At 38.7% G+C, this 18,915-nt stretch overlaps 3 protein-coding genes across 3 annotated transcripts; all 3 read right to left on the bottom strand.

Moving 5' to 3' along the window:
- Nucleotides 1-21: 21 nt before the first annotated feature.
- Nucleotides 22-1,796, bottom strand: LOC147221654 (purpurin-like). Its single transcript, XM_086169430.1, has 6 exons — nucleotides 1,655-1,796; nucleotides 1,432-1,546; nucleotides 1,060-1,196; nucleotides 855-967; nucleotides 556-768; nucleotides 22-297 (listed from the first exon to the last, which is right to left on the bottom strand). Exons 1-6 carry the CDS (start codon nucleotides 1,717-1,719, stop codon nucleotides 287-289), a joined length of 654 nt encoding a protein of 217 aa, XP_086025556.1. The 5' UTR covers nucleotides 1,720-1,796; the 3' UTR covers nucleotides 22-286.
- Nucleotides 1,797-6,359: 4,563 nt separating this feature from the next.
- On the bottom strand, nucleotides 6,360-8,552 carry atp5meb (ATP synthase membrane subunit eb). The gene is made up of 4 exons (XM_086169674.1): nucleotides 8,414-8,552; nucleotides 7,372-7,426; nucleotides 6,797-6,892; nucleotides 6,360-6,607 (listed from the first exon to the last, which is right to left on the bottom strand). Exons 1-4 carry the CDS (start codon nucleotides 8,447-8,449, stop codon nucleotides 6,582-6,584), a joined length of 213 nt encoding a protein of 70 aa, XP_086025800.1. The 5' UTR covers nucleotides 8,450-8,552; the 3' UTR covers nucleotides 6,360-6,581.
- A 1,897-nt stretch (nucleotides 8,553-10,449) lies between these two features.
- LOC147221652 (potassium voltage-gated channel subfamily V member 2-like) lies at nucleotides 10,450-16,011 on the bottom strand. Its single transcript, XM_086169974.1, has 2 exons — nucleotides 14,590-16,011; nucleotides 10,450-12,144 (listed from the first exon to the last, which is right to left on the bottom strand). Exons 1-2 carry the CDS (start codon nucleotides 15,922-15,924, stop codon nucleotides 11,878-11,880), a joined length of 1,602 nt encoding a protein of 533 aa, XP_086026100.1. The 5' UTR covers nucleotides 15,925-16,011; the 3' UTR covers nucleotides 10,450-11,877.
- Nucleotides 16,012-18,915: the final 2,904 nt, after the last annotated feature.

Here is an 18,915-nt window from a genome sequence, read left to right as displayed (position 1 = left end):
CAGTACAGTTGTTACCCATCAATGTGACAATAACCTCTCGACAGTTACATTCGCTCTAGTCGTAAAAGGTTTGACTTGGGTCTTGGCAGTTACTTGATTTTGACAGGGGGATGAATTGAATTTAACGAATGACGCTGGAATGCAGGAAATGTCATTAGAATACAGTAAATGATAAATTTAGCCATATTAATATTATTTTCCTATTGCTTCCTTTTGGGGAACTCTGGCTTAGTCTTGGGGGGGGATGATGAAGGTCCGCTCAAAAAACTTCAAGGTTCAGAGAAGTTCAGCAAGCTCCTGTTGATCACAGGAAAAGAACACAAGGAAGTGAGTAAGAAAAGAAAAGGTGAAATCAGAAATATATTTCCCTAAATAATATTTTGTTATTATTTTTGGATTGGCTAAACGATAACTAGGGGTATTCACAGCCTATATGGATGATGGGTTTAGGTTTTGGCTAAGATATCCTGCTTTATGGGAAACGTCACAGTCTAGATATGGCTTTCACCTCAATCTGAGTGTTAAGTTAGTCTGTGTGCTAAATGTGACACCTACCAGACTGCAGCACAGGCTGGAATTGTCCAGCCATGCAGATTTCCTCCTGCTTCTGGCGGACAGTTCTCTGAATGGCAGGGGGGAGACCGCGGGGGTTGCGGGAGAAGACCAAGGCATAGCCATCCTCGCAGCTTCCATCATCCTTCAGGGTGCGGCAGGCGTAGGTAATGGCGTAGTTGTCATAGTCTGTGTCAATCACCCAGTAGTTGTCACCTGGAGAAGCAGAGTGTGGGTTTAGACCGAGGGCTGTGTATTAGAGCGACTGTGCAGTTGTATATTTATGTGAGGAAGAGGCTCACCTCCACTGGACAGATAGCTGGCCAGACCCTGGTAGTTCATGAACATCTTGCCAGGGGCGTCAGGGTCAGGCACAGAGTACTGAGCAGCCATGTCAGCACACACAACCCAGAACCTGCATGTCAAGTGGACAAAATACTTAGAGAAAGAAAAATATGTATAGAAATAACATACAACAAATCAAATCTTCTAAAGGCAGACACTCACCCAAACAGAGTGACCCTGCCCCTGGAAGATGCAATCATGGCGCCATCGTCTCCAACAGTGTACTCAGCAGAGATGTTGTCCTGCAGGAACAAACCCTCAGGGTCCTTCTTCTGCAGAGCATACCACTTTCCTGCATACTGTCAGGAGGAAATCAAAGAAACATAGGTGGAATCATTATATTTGTTTGTGTGTAAGTATGTTGTTGCTAAGCTAGAACATACTGTATTTGTATTGAGATGTCGTACGATTGCATTCTATTTTTTCCTTGCCTAGTAATACTGTAATCTGCATGAAGTACATTTGCAATATGCAGCGCTTTACATTTGATCTAGATTTATTTCCAATATTTCTACAAGGCATGTATGCACTCACTCTGGCGGGGTCGAAGTCTTGTTTGACAGTGAAGCTGTCCACCACGCAAGAAGCCAGGCTCTGCTCCACGCAGGCCAGCATCAGCATTACCAAAGTGAACATTTGGAAGTCCATTCTAGTCAAAGCAGATTGGAGCACATGTTATTTTTGCTAGATAACACAAATGAAGTGTAAGTTAATGCCTTCCTGTTGAGTTCACTAAAATACACAGATTTGTCCTTACCTGAAGTGCAGAGTGAAGCTGCAGAAAGTGTCAGTGCAGAGCCACCTCAATGTCTGAGTTGTCATGAGAAAACTGCACGGGAGGCTTTTATATCAGACGTGGGACAGGCTCAGTGATTATTTTCACCTCTTGAACCTAAATGCAGTGTTTAAATCTACTGCTAATCCAGTTAACAAAATCCCCTGCCGTAAGCTGATGAACCGTCTCATTCAGCAGTGTGTGGCTTTTATGTAATTGTTTGCTACATAATGGGACACATAATAACAGTTGTGAGGGAGGGGGAAGCAGCCTGAGCCTCAAGTCACACGGCTAAGGTGTTTACATGAGCATGCAGTGTAGTTTTAACTCTAGGGTTCTATTAAAAAGAACCAGTGAGAGTATATATATGTATTTTTTGGTTGTTTTAAATAAACCAGAGATCATAAGAGACTAAGAAGATTGTTTTTCTGTACTTTTTCTGTACTTGAAATAAACATAGTGGTGCCAAAAACACCAATGGTGTCCCCCACACCCACATATCACCCATAGTGCTATCTGCACACATCTTTATTTTGTTACTATTACTAACTATTACAAAGGCACTTTTTAACAGTTAATTTATTCCTGAATTTCAGGTGAATTGTTGTTAACCTCAGGCTTCATTCTGACAGGGTTTAGGATCATCTTGTGCAGATTTTCCATTTGTATTCTTTCATTTGGGAATCTGAAGCTATTTCTTATGTCATTAAAATTATTGCTATGTTAAAAATTGTACCAAGTAAGTCATTTATAGGAAATAGCAATTTATTTCTGTTTTCGGTACCTCTTATTGTTAATCATTTATATAATGTGTGACAGTTATGGCCAAAAAAGATGTTCTGACAAATTTTCATTTATTCATCTGTTTATGTGTCCATTTAGCATGTTTTAGATCAGTCTCACATATCTTAAAAACCCTTTAAGAGAATACCAACCTTTAATAATATTTTCAATTAATACAACAAATTTACTTATAATTAGATACAGTAATGTGACCAACTCTAATCCAGTAGTTGTTATGATGTCTTTATCATGTTACAATAGTCAAAAAGTAATCAGAATTAGCCCTGATATAAAAAAGAAGTCCTTCATCACTATTTTGTTTCCCTTCCAAACTGGCTGCATTCAATGTTTTTTAGAGCATTTTTCATACACCGGTTCTGTTGTTCATCACTGTATTTGTGTCTCCAATTTGAATGCAGTATAGAATTATTTGTGAGGCTCTGCAGAACCAGCTGGCTGCCATTGCTTGTATTCATAGGCCAAACCTTATAGGAGATGGAGAAGTGTGGAGGGGAGTGTTGAGTAATGCGCATATGTCATGTTATGTCAGCAGCTGCTCAGTTAAGTAACCTGCTTCCCTGTCATCTCGTCTGGAGTTTATGTGTTGTATATGTTCACACTTAATACCTTCAGCCATCAGAAACTTATTTGAAAAAAAAAAAGGGACGTAATCCTATTTAACAATTGCTAGGGTGTCATTTAAACTAAAAATACCAAAAAGCCTTATAATTGCAAATACATGTATTTCTAATGTATTTAATGTACAATTCAAACTTAATATTTTACAGATCCTATTAAATTAAAATATTGTCTTGACCTCTTTATCACTTTTTTACTTTAGTAAATTCATATATATGTTAACAACTGAGGTGTCACACATGGTGTCTTGTAACTAACATTGAAAACATTGCCATTGGAGTAATTTTTTAAGCGTTTGTCTTCCAGCTTGATCTTTTAACAAACTATTTTGATAATCAATAACATATAGTTTTTTTTCTTCATTCAAATTCTGATTAAAGAATGAATGTTTGTTTTTTTTAGATGAACACCTGCTGAACTTTGGGGAAAACGGGTGGCCTGGCATTTTCAAAGTTTTCATACAATTTCTTGAACATATAACTAATAAATAAGGGATAACAATCCCAGTAATCCAATCTCACCTGTTCAAACCCTCATAACTTCCCGTCACCTGAGATGTATTTGTGAGCTTCAGGTCTAAGTAAAGTCTGCAAGATGCCAGTAAGAGCCGCTGTATTTTTAGATTACCCCATCTAGCATTGTTGTTGTTCTATATATAAGCTGTAGCAAGGATATTAGTGAAGGCCTGGCTGCATGTCACCTCAGCACGTGTCGCAAGCATCTCCATCTCTAGTCTGAAAACAAACATTGGCTCACTGTGCATGCAGACGTAAGAGGATATGATCTCAGGTGGACTACGTTGAGACTTGGGAGATCTCTGACTGCTGGCTGCTACACAGAGCTGGCATATGTATCAACATAATGACAAAAACAATTGTGGAAATTTCCTATCTGCTGGAAATTCTGAGAAACACAAGAATCAGTGAATCACCCAGCTTCACATAAGACAAATTTAATGTTGTACACAAGAGGGGAGAAGCATGATACAGAGTCTTAGGTGTCTGTATCCCTGTCCGATCGGAGGGACGGGTGAGCCTCTCTTAAAGTGTCTGTGTTGGATGATACATGAAGAAGTTCTTTTTTAACCAGTCAGATGTTTTTTTTTTCTGTCCATGTATGATGTTGTTTACCATCTTCCGCAAAGTTGGTCTTGTGACTGAAAGCAGGGAAAGAAACCAATGCCTGGATCCAATGAGACGGGGAGACGTCATTCCTGTTCTTTTCATGACCACCCAGGGACCCCTGATTTTTCAGGACTGACCCCGCTCATGGTATACAGCATCACAATTTTCCATCACAATTCCCCCTTTTGTTCATTAATTGAACAACAATTTACACAATATCACTTCATAAGCATTGACAGGAAAGATTACCCAGAGTTCTGTAAACCTTCAGCACACAGCCACCTCTTGGCTTCGGTCATGCACTTCTGAGTAGGCAAGTTTAGTTGCCTTCATGCGGTGCAAACACAGGTGGTATAGTTGTATTGCTTACTATTGGGAATATGGATGGCAAAGTCGTACAATTACTATGGTTGTTTCCCATATGCAGTTTTAGCATGCAACTGAAGCCGACTGGGTCTGAATCTGGTAGGAGCGGAGCTGGTACTGTAAACAGGATTGGTCTGGCGGAAGAGCATGCTACAGGTTGGGATTACTGTTTCCCAAAAACTCCCCCTGGTTACTGTGACCTTGTCTCTTTCTCATATCACATTGCGTTAACATTGTTGCGGTTCCCACCTGATACCGGACAATGCGAACACCCAACCTCATGTTGGGCACCACATATGCACACACAGATACACATCATAACCTCCCCATCCAGCTTGATAGTTACCACAGTTCATAACACGGCAAAGCTCAAACTGTAACCTGGTGCTCGATCCTGAAGTATAGTTCAGCTGCACCCTGCCATTTTTCTCAGCCACCTGTCAGTCCATGACTTTGAGACTTGGTGTGGTTGATGTAGCCTGTCTGGTTGCTCCTCATACTCCATGACTGCTGTTTTTCTGCTAGGATTTGATGTTCCCCATGTTCGGTACGAGTTCTTGTGCTGTTGTTACTGTAGAATGGGTTCTTCGAGATGTGGGTCTGGATGGGCGACAAAGATTATCCATACCATAAAGTGCTTTCTATGGTGTGGAATAGGATCGCCCTTCGCAGTCCACACAGTTCTGGAAGGCGATATGGATGCCATGGTCTGTGCCGATCCATGTTGTGTATGGAGACGGGTTTGCAACGCTCTGTAGGTAAACAGGTTCGTCTATCTTGGGGCTAACTGCTGCCTTTGGCTTCTGGAAATCGTTGTACAGCTCGGGAATCTTATTGCAGTGACTCGTGTGATCCGAGTGGCCCTTTCAGCAACTTTTATGGCGGTGTGGGTGAGGATCTGGAATGGCCCTCTCCAGTGATGGTGATTCTACCTCGTCCTTCGATGATCTCTTACGACGAAATTTGCTCTGGCTTTTTTTCACAGGATAAGTTAGTTTCCTGCCAAAATTTCACCAATTTGTTCTTTGGACACACGGTCTTTCCCTTGTGTCCACTTAGCCAAAAGTGGGAAAAAATGTTTGGGCTGACCGGGCTTATTGTTTGGTCCCCACCATATGTTGGAGTGGAATTTGCTTTCTTTTGTGCACCAAACACGCTTCTCATCAGGGGTGGCAAAAGATTGTAAAAGCCGTTAATTCTGTTGGGAAGTTGGGAGATGCATGTGTCATGGACAAGCATGCAGGTGGGGTATCCAGAGCGGCAGCTTTGGCTGCTGCATCAGCTCAGCACACTAAGTCGGTGCGTTCGTATGTGCCAGGCATTTGCAATCCGCGATAGAGGCGGGCGGGAGTGTAGCATCTAGCAATTCAGCCTCCGATTCGGCATTTAGTGTAGGTTTACCATCAGATTTAAGGAAACCTCTGTTTCCAGAGCCTCGAAATCATGAACCATACCAATTGCACATCGCAAATCCATGTATATGTTGACCGTTTTACCATTTGCCAATTTACAGGCTTCGGTTATCGCCACAAGCTCGGCTTGTTGAGCAGAGTAGTTTGGCGGTAATGCATCTGAACCCTTATCTGATTAACCGTAAATAATAACAAGACAACGAATATCCAAGAAGTGAAGTCATCTTCTTAATTGCTTTCTGCCTCCCATTGGTTGAAGCTGCTGTGCTAAACCCCAGCCACGTTTGGATTATCTGGCCCAGAGTGTTTAGTACCAGAATGCTTACATGTAATGGAGTCGAATGATGCAGACAGACTACAGTGTTAATATACTTAAATATTTATGAGACTGTTTCTTTACAAACAGGACATTTATAACTTAAGGGTGCAACTGAATTTACAGCATTACAGGTTTGGGTTTAACAGTCATAAAATCATGTGAGGGAGAAAAAGAGGATTGAATGTAACAAGATACATGTTTGCCACATGGGAGAGTTTTAGCTGTTGATAGAGATGGCGCATACTGTGGAAGAAGCCTTCAGGGCATTACTTCAGAATGGTGTCTTCACTTTCTGTAAGAGAACATTGAAAGATTTACTGAATTGAATGCTCATAAATTCAAGTTTTTTGGTTGTTAAGTCCTTGACACCAGGTCTATCTTGTTGCAAAGGCTAGTTGAATTTATTCTCTTTTCCTATTAGGAGACGTGTATTTCTGCACAAAAAACAGTGACTATTAGTGAATCAGACTGATGAGAGAACCTGCTAGCTGCTTGGCAATGCGTTCCTTCTCCTCCCGGACCTTCTTTTCCTCTTCCTCAACCCTCCTCTCCTCAGCTGCAATGGGCTTCAGGTTATCTAAGCAAATAGATAGTAAAAGTTACTCTAGGAAAAACAGAAAGTTATGTCATGTTTACTACACATGAAGACAATTATCAGTCCCAAGAAGGGGAGAATTGCACATTATTATTCAAAGCACCGAGTATTAAATATTTAGCTACATTTCACTATCTTTACCCAAATACTAACTAGAAAAAAATACTGGTTTGTCTGTTGTTCTGACACGTTTTAAGTTACTTTGATTCATTTTCTGCTTATCTGCTGAGAATTTTTTTCCCATCTGTCAAATTTCAGTGAAATCGCAATGAGTGCCATTGAAAAACCAGTCCAAATGAAAAATCCTTTAAATATTAAATGACTGCAGAATCCAAAAAGAGATGACAGAAACAAAAAAAATGTGAAAATAAATAAACAACAGATTTTTAAGCATGAAGTAAGTTGCAGATCCGGTCAGTAAACAATATACTGATACATTACTAACACTAATTCAAACTTACCATATCTCCTCTTGCCATAAATGATGCCAGCAATCAAAGCTGAATACCTGGCTGTCTGTAACGGATGGGATGAAGCACATAAATTAATCATCAAATGTGTTTCAAAAGAACAGTGTAAAAGTGTCAGGGTACGGTGTAATAGAAGATTATCAGCAAGAATGAAAGGAAAGGTGTAACATGACAGTTGTGAGACCAGTGATGCTGTTTTAGAGACAGTGAAGAGAAGACAGGAAGCAGAGCTGGAGGCTGCAAAGATGAAGATTTTGAGAGGAACTGCACATGTTGGATGTTTGGGTGAGAAGGTCATGGTTTGGTCATTTACAGAGGAGTAGTAGTGAATATATTGGTAGATGGATGCTGGAATTGGAGTTGCCAGGAAGGAGGTCTAGAGGAAGACCAAAGAGAAGATTTATGGACGTAGTGAGAGAAGATATGAGAGTTGTTGGTGTGAGAGAGGATACAGGGATTAGGGTTGATTTGTTGTAGAAAAACCTGATGGGAAAAGCCGAAAGGAAAAGGAGAAGGTGATCCATCTAGGATGGGTCACAACCCAAAACAACGCAACCACAGCTGAAGTAAATCAGCGAGAACTGGCTAGCTTACAACTGACAACTTAGGTTACGAACCACGGTTACATATAAATACTACAGATACGCTAAGGATGCTGTAAAACATTTTAAAGGTTATTGTTTAACAGCGAGTATCCATAGTAGTGTTGATACACTAACATGAAATTGGGCTAGCAAGCTAGAGTTTATTCAGTCAATGATTACATTGAACAGATATAATGTACAATTCAATTGAAGTCAGTTATGGAAGTTGTTCAACAAGTGATCATTTTATCTTTCAATCATCGATGCACTAAATTGTATATGAATTGTTTTTTTTCCAAAAACGCATCTTGCCAGAGAGCGTACTCGGTGACATTTAACGTTAGCTAGCATGCTCGCAGGGTAGCGGTCGTCTGCAGCTGCCGAATGAATGAAGGACTTTTGCGCTGAAACGATTCGGTTGATAAATATCGACAACAAAACACACAAACCTTTATTAAAGGAGATACTGCCACCGGAGGTGCCATTGTTTTTCCCGAATGGTATTAATTTGCAACAGAGGTCACTTTTTCTCCAAAGCGAAGAGAAGGGAGAGGAGAGGAACTTCTTCCTTGGTGTTTTTCATCTAGTTGCGTGCAATGCTTTGAAATGATGCCACCTTCTGGAGATAAACATTACTGCATTTCAGTTCCCATGAACTCCATTGCTTATAATGTATTCAGTGCATTCCTGCAAAATCACTGGAAAAATAATTGAAAATCTGGCTGCATTTTGTGGTACATTAACCTACTGCAGTGTGAAATCATTATCCACATGTATAATGTAAATGCCCCTCCTCGAGCCACCATATCATTTTGGTGGATTTTGTTTGTGTGTCCCAATGATCCCATGAGTTTTGGGGGCTTTATGCTCCTTATAGGGTCAACCAAGGCAAACAGGTGAGAGACCAGCCAGTGTGCAGGTTAGACGATCCCTTGTGAAGAATAACAACTATGCATCTAATTTTTGCTTGCCTGGACACACCTTCCGGAGCCTGAATGATGATCGCCTATTGGCCGTTTATGCGCTCACAGTGCGTGACTGGTGTGGTGGCCTCATGTTTGGTGTCTGTTTTTTGCAGATGATGTGGTTCTGTTGCCTTCATCTCACCATGACCTCCAACTGTCACTGGAGCAGTTCACAGCAAAATGTGAGACGACTGTGATGAGCTGGAAAAGGTGGAGAGCCCTCTCTAGGTAAGGGATGAGATCCCAGAGGATTTCAAGTATCTGGTTCACAAGTGAAAGAAGAATGGAGCGGTATTGCAGACTCTGCATTGGCCTGTCATGGTAAAAAAGGAGCTGAGCCAGAAGCAGAAGCTCTGGATATACTAGTCGAGCCACATCCCCGCCCTTACCTGTGGTCCTTAGCTGTGGGTAGCGATCGAGGACATGAGATCATACAGGTAACTGAAATTAATTCCCCCTGTGTGTTTTTGTCCAGTGTGTGGTTGCTCCCTTAGAGATACGGTGAGAAGCTTGGTCATCCAGGAAGGGCTCAGAGTAGAGCAGCTGCTCCTCCACATTGAGAGTAGCTAGATGAGGTAACTCTCAAATAAATATTTTTGTTGGTTATTTTATTAATAATTAATTTATTGTTTCTTAGAAATAAAGGTGGGTTATTTCTTTCAGTTATAGACCACTGAGTGCAGCGGATGGACTCAATTGGGCACTTTTCTGCAAACTTCACACTTAATTGGGCAGTTTCATGCAATAAGCTTCATTGAAGTTGGTCAATGAAAGTATTTTCCACATTATTCGGGACATAAAAGTACCATCTTTATTCCCAGACTAAGAAAAAGCCAACTTAATTATCTAATTTACAGTTACAGTCATTGATGTTTGCATTACTGGAATGAGGGATGATTGATATTCATTGTATTGCCATTGAAAATTATGCCAATCTTCCAGTTAAAGTCTTAAAAGTCTTCAAGGTGCCTTGAAACTTTAATCTTGAATTTTCTGCAGTATAAAATGGCACAAGCATGTTCGCCAATTTAATTTATCCATCCTTTATTTAATTTTTGTTTGTTTTTTTCACAGTAAGTCAGTTGCGTTTGCAAGAGATTATTTGTAGCATTTCTCATGTCACGGAAATTTTAACCCACGATTTTCTCTTTCTTCACTGATCTGTTGACATAATGTTCCAAAGTATATTGTATATTGGAAGTATAAAGGATATATCATACAAGGGACATAATGAACCCTCGGGTCTGTGGAGCAGATAATAATCACAGGTCTACATGCACATGCTCTCGAGCTACAGACGCTCGGAGGAGGGTGGAGGTACTTCTAAGTCTTTATGTCAAATGAATATGTGGAAGACAGATTTATATCCTTGACCTCTAGGTCATCTGAGCTGGCAGAGGAGAGTGGATTTCAGATGTTTTGATCAGTTAGACATTATAAGAGAGAACTTTTGTCTTTGATGGCAAAAGTAAACATATAAGAATAAGAAATTAAATAAATCATTGGGCAGGGAAATATCCTTGAACATATTCATATTTCCTTTATTTATGTTCCCAAGTCACCAAAAACATTTAATGCAGAAATTGAAAAACAGAGAGGGATTCAAATGTTCAGTTTTGTAGTTTTTTTTGACACAGCTTTTTTATACAGATCAAGGTCAATGATCCCACAGGCCCATGCACTGAAGTGATGCCACTGAAGCTGAAAGGCAATGGACACAGAAAAATATGGTTGATGTAAAAAGGGTGCACATTTTGACTACTGACTATGACTTTGATATTTAGAGTTTTTACATTCAAATTTACAGAAAGATGAAGTTAAGCTGCTTAGTGCAAACAACATGCTGGTTATTTAAGATTCAAGCAAAATGTACAAATATGTCTTAAATGTGATATGTAATATGTGATATGTATTAGGAGAAATCGTCATTGCTGCATCATTTGCTTCTAAGTAGAATGATCATGAGAAGATGAAAGATTGATTGTGCTATGGGGTTATTTTAACTGTATATGCTGAATGTCTGCTTTATATGCCCCTAATGATATAACTTTACCTGACTCATCTGTAATTCTGCCAAAAAATAGTTGAAGGCTATTTTTGAGGTCAATAAATGACCTCAAATTTGGTAAAAGCAGAAAATTTGTTTCTATAGATAGACCTGAGAATTAGGGAGGAAAGTATATTTCTAAGAAATCGCCTAAGAACCATAGAGAAAAAGATAAAGGTTTCAAAAATCAGTTACGTCAGCCAATTATCACCTAAAATGTGCAAAACTATACCTGTTGCTGACCTTGAAGTTCTGTGGTCAGAATTCAAAGAAAATTGCAAAAAAGTAGAAAAAGAAATTAAAATTGTGAAAGAAATGGTCAGAAATAAGCAATCATTATTGAAATAGCAATAAAAGTAGTTAAAAAAGCAACTTTAATTAAATAGGAAGAAATTAATACTATTTATCCCTATCATTTTAAATACGTGAAAAAGTTTTTTCAAACATTTCTTCAGCATGTTTAATCATATTTGTACATGCCATCTTTTTTAATATCAAATACTCCCTTTTAAAAAAGGAAGAAAGACAGCTCCAACACACCTTGAAATCCATTCATTTTATAATTAAGTAGTGAATAAAGCATCTGTAAAGAACATTTGGCTCTTCTAACATGTTGATTTCATTTACTTAACTGTTTTATTAACTGGAATTTGAAACTGTAGACTCATCAGTGGGTCTTATAGTACTTCAAGAAGTATCACTTAAAATAATAATCTTTAACGTGCCTTACTTAGTAACAAAAATATGGTTTTCTGTTTATAAAAGCAGTTTTTCTATAAGGTCAGTCTTTAGTTCCGAAATGTCTCTTGCTGGTTCAGTCAGAAGTTACTGCTATGTTCAACTAGTACCAACCAGCTGAGATTATTTGTGCAGTTAAACAATCTCTTAATCCAAAAATCAGTCAATTTTGATGACAGTGGCCATTTCCAAAGCAGTGGTTGAACTTTTTCACGGTCCTTTGGGCAAATCTGATTTTCCCCCGTTTCTTCAGGGAGGCCGTGTACTGGTTGGACTTGAGTTTAGAATAGTAGTCTGAGAATTTGTTGAAGAGAATGGATATGGGCAGACCATTGAGGATAATCCCAAATGCAATGCAGATAAAAGCAAAGACTCGTCCCAGGATGGTCTCTGGGTAGACGTCACCATAGCCCACTGTGGAGATGCTGACCTGCAGGGGGAGACACATGTAGCACAAGCTGTTTCTCAAGTCCGCTTTAGCTGTCATTGATCCATTTCAAGTTGATTTTCTTATTAAAAATCTTAGACATGTTCAAATGCTGGAACTGTGAAACCCCTTCCATTTGATAGAAATCATCCAATAATTGATTACGCTGCTATGCACTGATATGTATCACAAATCATTCTTTGGTAAAATTATGATCTTTATATATAGATTGCATAGGCTCAAGCATTCCCCGTGACCCTGAGTGCAGGATAAGTGGCAGAAAATGGATGGATAGATATTTAGATTACTTTTTTCTACTGTATCTTCACTGAGCTGATTTTAAAATCATGGGAATTAAAGTCACAAAGAAATGGGCACATTTTAAGTATCATTACAAAAATTATGAATCTAAAAAAACTGCACCCAAAAATAAATTACCTAAAAATTCTCATCACAAAATAAACAAATTGTGATACAAAAATTATCATGAACATGAGCAGGATAGTATCACAAGTAGCAACTTTTCTTTTTGATTTTCAAGTCACTGAAATTCACATGGCAATTTTTCTTCCTTTTTTCCCATGTTGCTTAGTCTTAGAGCACCAGTCTTAGCCCCTCCAGCAAAGATGAAAGGTTATTTGATTTTCCCCATCATAGTAAGACTTAAAAATACTCATAATAAATTTAGTTAAAGATGATTTTGTATTGCTTTACCACTCAGAATTGGAAACACGTGTAAATAGTTTGGAAAATTTTGTAGATCTGAAGTGAAAGATATGAAACTGAATCATCTCTATGTGGGGCTTTTTGATGCCCCAGTATATCCGAGTAATGTGTGTAGAACAGCGGTGCCCATGGTTATTGTCTTTGTCTCAGCTCTTGCCCTTCAGAAAATAAGAGTACTGATATTTAGATTTATTCTGGGCATTTGACACACAAAGCATAGCTTGTGAATGATATCATATAAGTATTGTGAAATCAAATAGCTGATTGTTTCAGTTCTCTTTTTTTACATCCTCAGTGCAGGCAAAGCCTTGAGCACACCGTGTGATTGTTGTGGCCTTCAGCCAGGGGACCCTGACCCCAGGCTGGGAACCACTGATACCCATCTTCCCATTCAAACAGTTGTATGTTTTGCTCACTCAGTTAACATATCAAAATTTTGTTTTTTCACTTCATAAATTTCCATTGAATTAGTGTCTTCTTATGAACATTACTGACATAACTTGTGCAAAATATGTCAATTTAAAATAGTCCTATTCAAGCATTTCAATTTTTTTCTATGCAATTCAGTGCTTATAAACCATCCCTTAAAATCTGCTAAAAGTTAGCGTGTTGGAGAAAGCAGTGGTTGAGGCATTAGGTCTGTTTCTTCTGTCAGCTCATCATGACATTATTAGACTGTGTAGCATGACTTTGTTCAAGCTATAAGCGCTTCCAACCCCCACTTCCTGTGCATGAGTCCATGAATGCAGCAGGACTCCAAAGATTAGATTAGTATACAAAGCCACAATAATAATAATGACGAAGATTATTGTTTCCTTCCTCAGCAAGGGGAAAGATGTGAGCTGATTATTGCAGAGGGCAATGGGTAATGTAAACAGATCAGTTAAAATAAATGATTACCACTTCTTGATGTTGGTGTCAATTGAGCAAATTTGAAGATAAAGTTACAACAGTGTGATTTCATACTTTTTTTGTCATCACAGAACATATTTGTCATACAGTACATAGTAAAATGATCTAGAATTTAAAAAAAAAGCTATTTTGGCTAAACAATTGCTAGAGACCATTTTCTCTTATTCAATTTGTAGATTTTTCAATAACTTGTTTTAAAAAATCTGTTTTCCATTACTTCCAAAAATAAATGACAAAATATCATGTAGCAAAAAGGCGCAAAGTTGTTTTGTTTTGTTTTTTTATACAAACAATCAATTAAACTAACAAAATTATTAAAAATAGTACTTTCATTTTAAGAGCAAAAATTGAATATATAAATATTAGAATATAGATTTTAAATAGACACACGCAGCATTTGTGTGTCATCACTTTCCAGGATTTCAGATGTCATGGGTCTCTAATGCCTTTATTTGGCTATTGGGATCAGACACAGTGACAGTTAGATGAGAGGCACATCTAAAATGATCAGCCAACTATTGGCTGAAATGTCCACATTTCCCAACTCCTGCTTCATGAGTATCAGTATCTTCGATGTTAGTAAGCCAATTTTAATGCAAAATGGACTACTAGTTCAGGCAAATAAACATTAAGACAATTTTAGTTGACTTTGGGAAGTAATGTTTTACAGTAAATGAGGTGCTATTCCAAGGCAGTCTTGTGTATTTTGCTGACACTTTTGATTCACCCAAGGTTCCCAGTGTGCTACTTATCGTCGATTTGGAGTTCCATTGCTACTTAACACTATTAAAAATGCAAACAAATACTTACAGATGCCCACCACCATGCATGAGGAATGCTGGTAAAGTTGGTGTGGGGCATGTCATGCTCCACAGTGTAAACCATGGCAGAGAAGCTGAAGATGCCCATGGCAATGAAGAGGAAGAGGCAGCCCACTTGCTGGTAGCACTGACGCAGAGTAAAGCCGAACGCCCTCAGACCTGTGGAGTGGCGTGCCAGTTTCAAGATACGAAAGATTCGCATCAGTCTCATGATCCGAAGAACTTGCCCCAGCTTTCCAACTTGCCCCACTGCCTGCATGTCTGCCTCGTGCTTCATATAGTGTTCCTCGCTGTCAAAAAACTCCAGGATGGCCTGGAGGTACTGAGGCAGGATAGCGATTAAGTCCACGGTGTTGAGAACACTCCTGCTGAAGGCTTTGAGGTCAGGAGTGGAAACTAGACGCAGCACATACTCCATGGTGAAGAAGGCAATGCACATGGATTCCACGTACTCCCAGTAAGTCTTGCCGCTTAGCTGCCCCGTGGGAGTTCTGTATTGCATCTCCTCCACTGTGTTTAGTGTCATTGCCACCAGTGAGATCAAGACAAACAGGCTGGAGGCCACCGCCATTACCTTGGCCTTGACAGATGAAAAAGGCTTTTCCATCAAGTTCCAAATTGCTCTGCGTTTCTGGCCCATGAACATGTCATGGAAGAGCTCCTCATTCTCCTCAATCTCCACCTCAGCTTCCAGCTCTCTTTGAATCTTTAGCTGGTCATTAAGTTCATCCTGCCTCTCCTCAAAAGAGATGCGACAGCAGCGGTGGGTATTCTTGATCCTCACACCCCAGTAGTTGATCTCCTCAAGGAAGTTTCTTGGGCACAACTCATCCTTAATCCACAGCACACCAGTCCGATAGAAGTTGAAGATGCTGTGAAAGACATCTGGGTCCCTGTCAAAAAAGTATTCGTTGTTGGACACAACATAGTCATCACAGAGGTCCAGTTTCATGTTGTGGTCTGTGTAGGTGGCCAGCCGCCCTATTCTGGTCTTGGGATACTTTGCTGCCATCTTGTAAGCTATCTGGTATGGCTTCCCTCCAACATTAATGTTGATCATATAGTTCCTCTTGGATGGGGAAATCTGCTTGGGGAAGCCATACGGAACGCTGTCATCCTCTTCATCTTCATATTCAGCATAGATGTCGTAGATGTCCCTGCTCAGCTCCTGCATAGAGTTCCATGTCTTCACGCAGCTTTCTTTTGCTAGAGGATAAACAATCTCAGAAGGTCTTCGATTAATGTCAGAGTCTGTGACTTTGTAGTTTGGGAAGAGACTCTGTCTCCTGTTGAACAAATTGACCACCTTGCTGGTGCTCCCCATGTCAGTCCCACTGACTACAAAGTAGACAGAGCGATCCGACTTGCCAGCCTTACTGTCGTCTAATACCCCTTTATCTAAGCATGGAGGACAAGAGCAGGATGCCTCATGGCCCCATTAATGTTGCTGACTGAGTGGATCCGCGTGCTTACAGGACATCTAAATACCATTATCCCCTGCTGATCTCCCTGGCTGCCTTGATGTTGGTTGTGTGGCATATCTTAGCAAATGCCCCTCCTAATTTCACTGTGGTTAGGGAAGTTTAACAATGTACGATGTGAAATGAAACTATAAACTGCCGATTTTGGTGAATGAAAACCGGAAGATTATTAACTATTTTTGTCACATTTGTAAATGCATATGCACATTGTCATGCATTAATCTTTTTGCAATCCCCACAGATTACTCAAAGGAAGTCATATTGGCAGGCTATGATTGGAAAATTCTTTTGCATGTAATGCATGAAGTTGCAGCAGACTTCATGATCAGTTTGTGGAAGCATTAGAAAGTATGCTGCAATTTAATGACCCAGTAACAACCTTTTCAATATATAAAGACTAAATGTTTTTACTGCTCTGGTTCTAGATTCCTTGGAGGAACAAAGAAACACCAGTGGGAAACATAAAAGAGGATAAAGGCATTAAGCAAAAGCTTACTTCCTGATGTAGAGGAGGTCCAGTATTCATCAGACCTAAGAGCCACTGACTGCAAAATTTTACATGTATAGATATAGATATAGATATAGATATACATATACATATACATATACATATACATATACATATACATATACATATACATGTACATATACATATACAGTAATTACTTGTGTCTAGATTATATAGTCTTGACAAACTTACAGTTGAGATGTAATAAACATTACATGTTTCCCATAATCGTGTAATTTTGCTATTGACTGAATCTTTTTCTCGGACACCAAATTATCATCACAGTCATTGACAATGTAATTTGACTATCATTGACACTCCACAACTCCAATGTCATGAAATATACTACATTCAACTCTATTTACCTTTCATCTGCCAGCCACTGTTGACCACTTGAAATAATTAAGGGTTTAGGTTTTAAGCAGTTCAAACAGCAACATTTAAACAGAGCTCTACCAGACTTAAGATAGTCTTGTTAGTGTAGTGTGTCATAAGAGTGTGTCAGTTGAACTGCATTTGTCATGAAAACTTAATGGATCACATTAAGTTTAAGGAATTAATAAAGTAAAATAAACTTGAATCAAATCAAATTAATCAAATATCAAATATTATACATTTGTGCATATCTGGTTACTGGTAAATAGATTTTACTTCCCATTGTTATTCTGAAATTTCAAGAAGCTGAAATGCAAAAGTATATCAATGTATGCTATTTTTAAATGTCCCTGATACTGATATTATCTGGTCCGGCTTCCTGTGACTCACTATTGTCCGCAAGATTTACAGATCAAAATCAGTCCTTTCAAAGCTGCTTAGTAAAGTAAGAATGTGCGTTATAATCCCTTCCGTAGGTTTTTAAACCTCTTATTTATACATATATATATATATATATATATGTACATTCACACACACACACACACACACACACATAAATGTGTTCCATGAGATATTAGATCTACACTTTTGTCACATAACTTTTAAACTATAAGCATGAGAACACAGTAGATAATAAATGGAAAGTGAGAATTTTGTGGTTATGGTATATGGTTTTCAAACGCAAAGACTGAGTAATAATAATCCTAAAGAAACAATCCTTGTCCTCTCATGCTTTAAGTTGCATTGAAGGGAGTTTTGCTGTCTTTCTTTGTTCATCACTTATGTTCCAAAATGTAAGCTTTTTCTCTTTTTGTTTTTGCAAATTTCTCTTCAAGAAATTAATAGCTTGAGTTGTAAATTGTTGTCATGACATACTTACCTAGAGAATTCTTCAGAAAGAGAACTGAGATTACTTTATGTTTAGGTACAACTTTTTTGACAACAAATTGATCAGACACAATTAATCTATTTGGAATCATTCAAAAGTATATTAAACTTGTCTTCCAAAATTCTGTCATCTAAAAATTGTTAACATATTTTCATCACTTTTATCACATTTTCATTACTTATTAAGGTCATCAATAAATGTTTTGTTATTATTTGGTATTCTTGTCATTTTTACACAAAAATGAGCTGCTCAAAGTTTGGATATTCTTGGATTCATAATGGTTTCTATCCACCATCATTCACTGTCAGTGTAACAATTCCCCCACTTCAAGCATCACTTCAATATATAAAGAAGAGTGGGAGGTGTTCTGTGAAAGGATTTCATTGAAACGAGACTTGTTCCTTCTCTTTTGAGCTGACTTGAGGAGCCTGTTTTTGGTTCTGAAGAGTGGCAGCACACCAGCACATGACATCTCAGAAGAGACATTCTGAGGTATTTTTAAATGCTTCATGTGTTGCAACTAAGCAGTGAACTTGTTTTCAATCCTGCCTACTCATGTTAGACATGCACTTTTCCCCGATTAATATTTTTTGTTGGCAGCTCATAACTATGCAATACAAGATTTTGTAGTTGTTTGACTTAATTTGACCATCTGCTCATTCTTTGAAAGAAAAGTAATTTCATTGCTTTTGCAAAATTTGATTGACCAAAGGGGAGCAAGAGCTCCAGTGACGCAGATGGATAACAATAGATCAATCTAATGTCCTCATCAAACACACTGCAACTCACGTAAAAGAAAAAAAACTGGGTCAGCTGTATTTTGAAGTTTGATGAGTGACATTGTCTTTTGGTCTGAAACAATGATGAATGACCAACCGCATGTAGAAAAGGGAGACCGAGAAGGAGGGGCGTCTACTCTCACCAGCAGATGGTATCATGATCATTTGTTAAACATAAACAAGCACAATCACCTGTCTCTGTTTTTACATTATGTTTTTTCACAACAAAATTGCTGTTATTGAGCATATGAATACACAGGAATAACAATGCTTGTTTTAATAC

The sequence above is a fragment of the Fistularia commersonii genome, chromosome 22 (assembly GCF_037954325.1).
Source record: "Fistularia commersonii isolate RoL2024-O1a breed Wild chromosome 22, RoL_Fcom_v1.0, whole genome shotgun sequence".
Classification (NCBI taxonomy): Eukaryota; Metazoa; Chordata; class Actinopteri; order Syngnathiformes; family Fistulariidae; genus Fistularia; species Fistularia commersonii.
This window is presented reverse-complemented; position numbering and strand designations above follow the sequence as displayed.

Bases quoted from the DNA above. Each gene is read 5' to 3' on its own strand.
- LOC147221654 (XM_086169430.1), bottom strand. From the start codon at position 1,719: ATGACAACTCAGACATTGAGGTGGCTCTGCACTGACACTTTCTGCAGC. The intron at 968-1,059 runs GTGAGTGTCTGC...CTTGACATGCAG, and splicing joins GGCAGGGTCACTCTGTTTGG to GTTCTGGGTTGTGTGTGCTG. The intron at 769-854 runs GTGAGCCTCTTC...CTGCTTCTCCAG, and splicing joins CAGCTATCTGTCCAGTGGAG to GTGACAACTACTGGGTGATT.
- atp5meb (XM_086169674.1), bottom strand. From the start codon at position 8,449: ATGGCACCTCCGGTGGCAGTATCTCCTTTAATAAAG. The intron at 6,893-7,371 runs GTAAGTTTGAAT...CTATTTGCTTAG, and splicing joins TTATGGCAAGAGGAGATATG to ATAACCTGAAGCCCATTGCA. The intron at 6,608-6,796 runs GTTCTCTCATCA...GTTCTCTTACAG, and splicing joins CATTGCCAAGCAGCTAGCAG to AAAGTGAAGACACCATTCTG.
- LOC147221652 (XM_086169974.1), bottom strand. From the start codon at position 15,924: ATGGGGAGCACCAGCAAGGTGGTCAATTTGTTCAACAGGAGACAGAGT. The intron at 12,145-14,589 runs GTAAGTATTTGT...CTCCCCCTGCAG, and splicing joins ATGCATGGTGGTGGGCATCT to GTCAGCATCTCCACAGTGGG.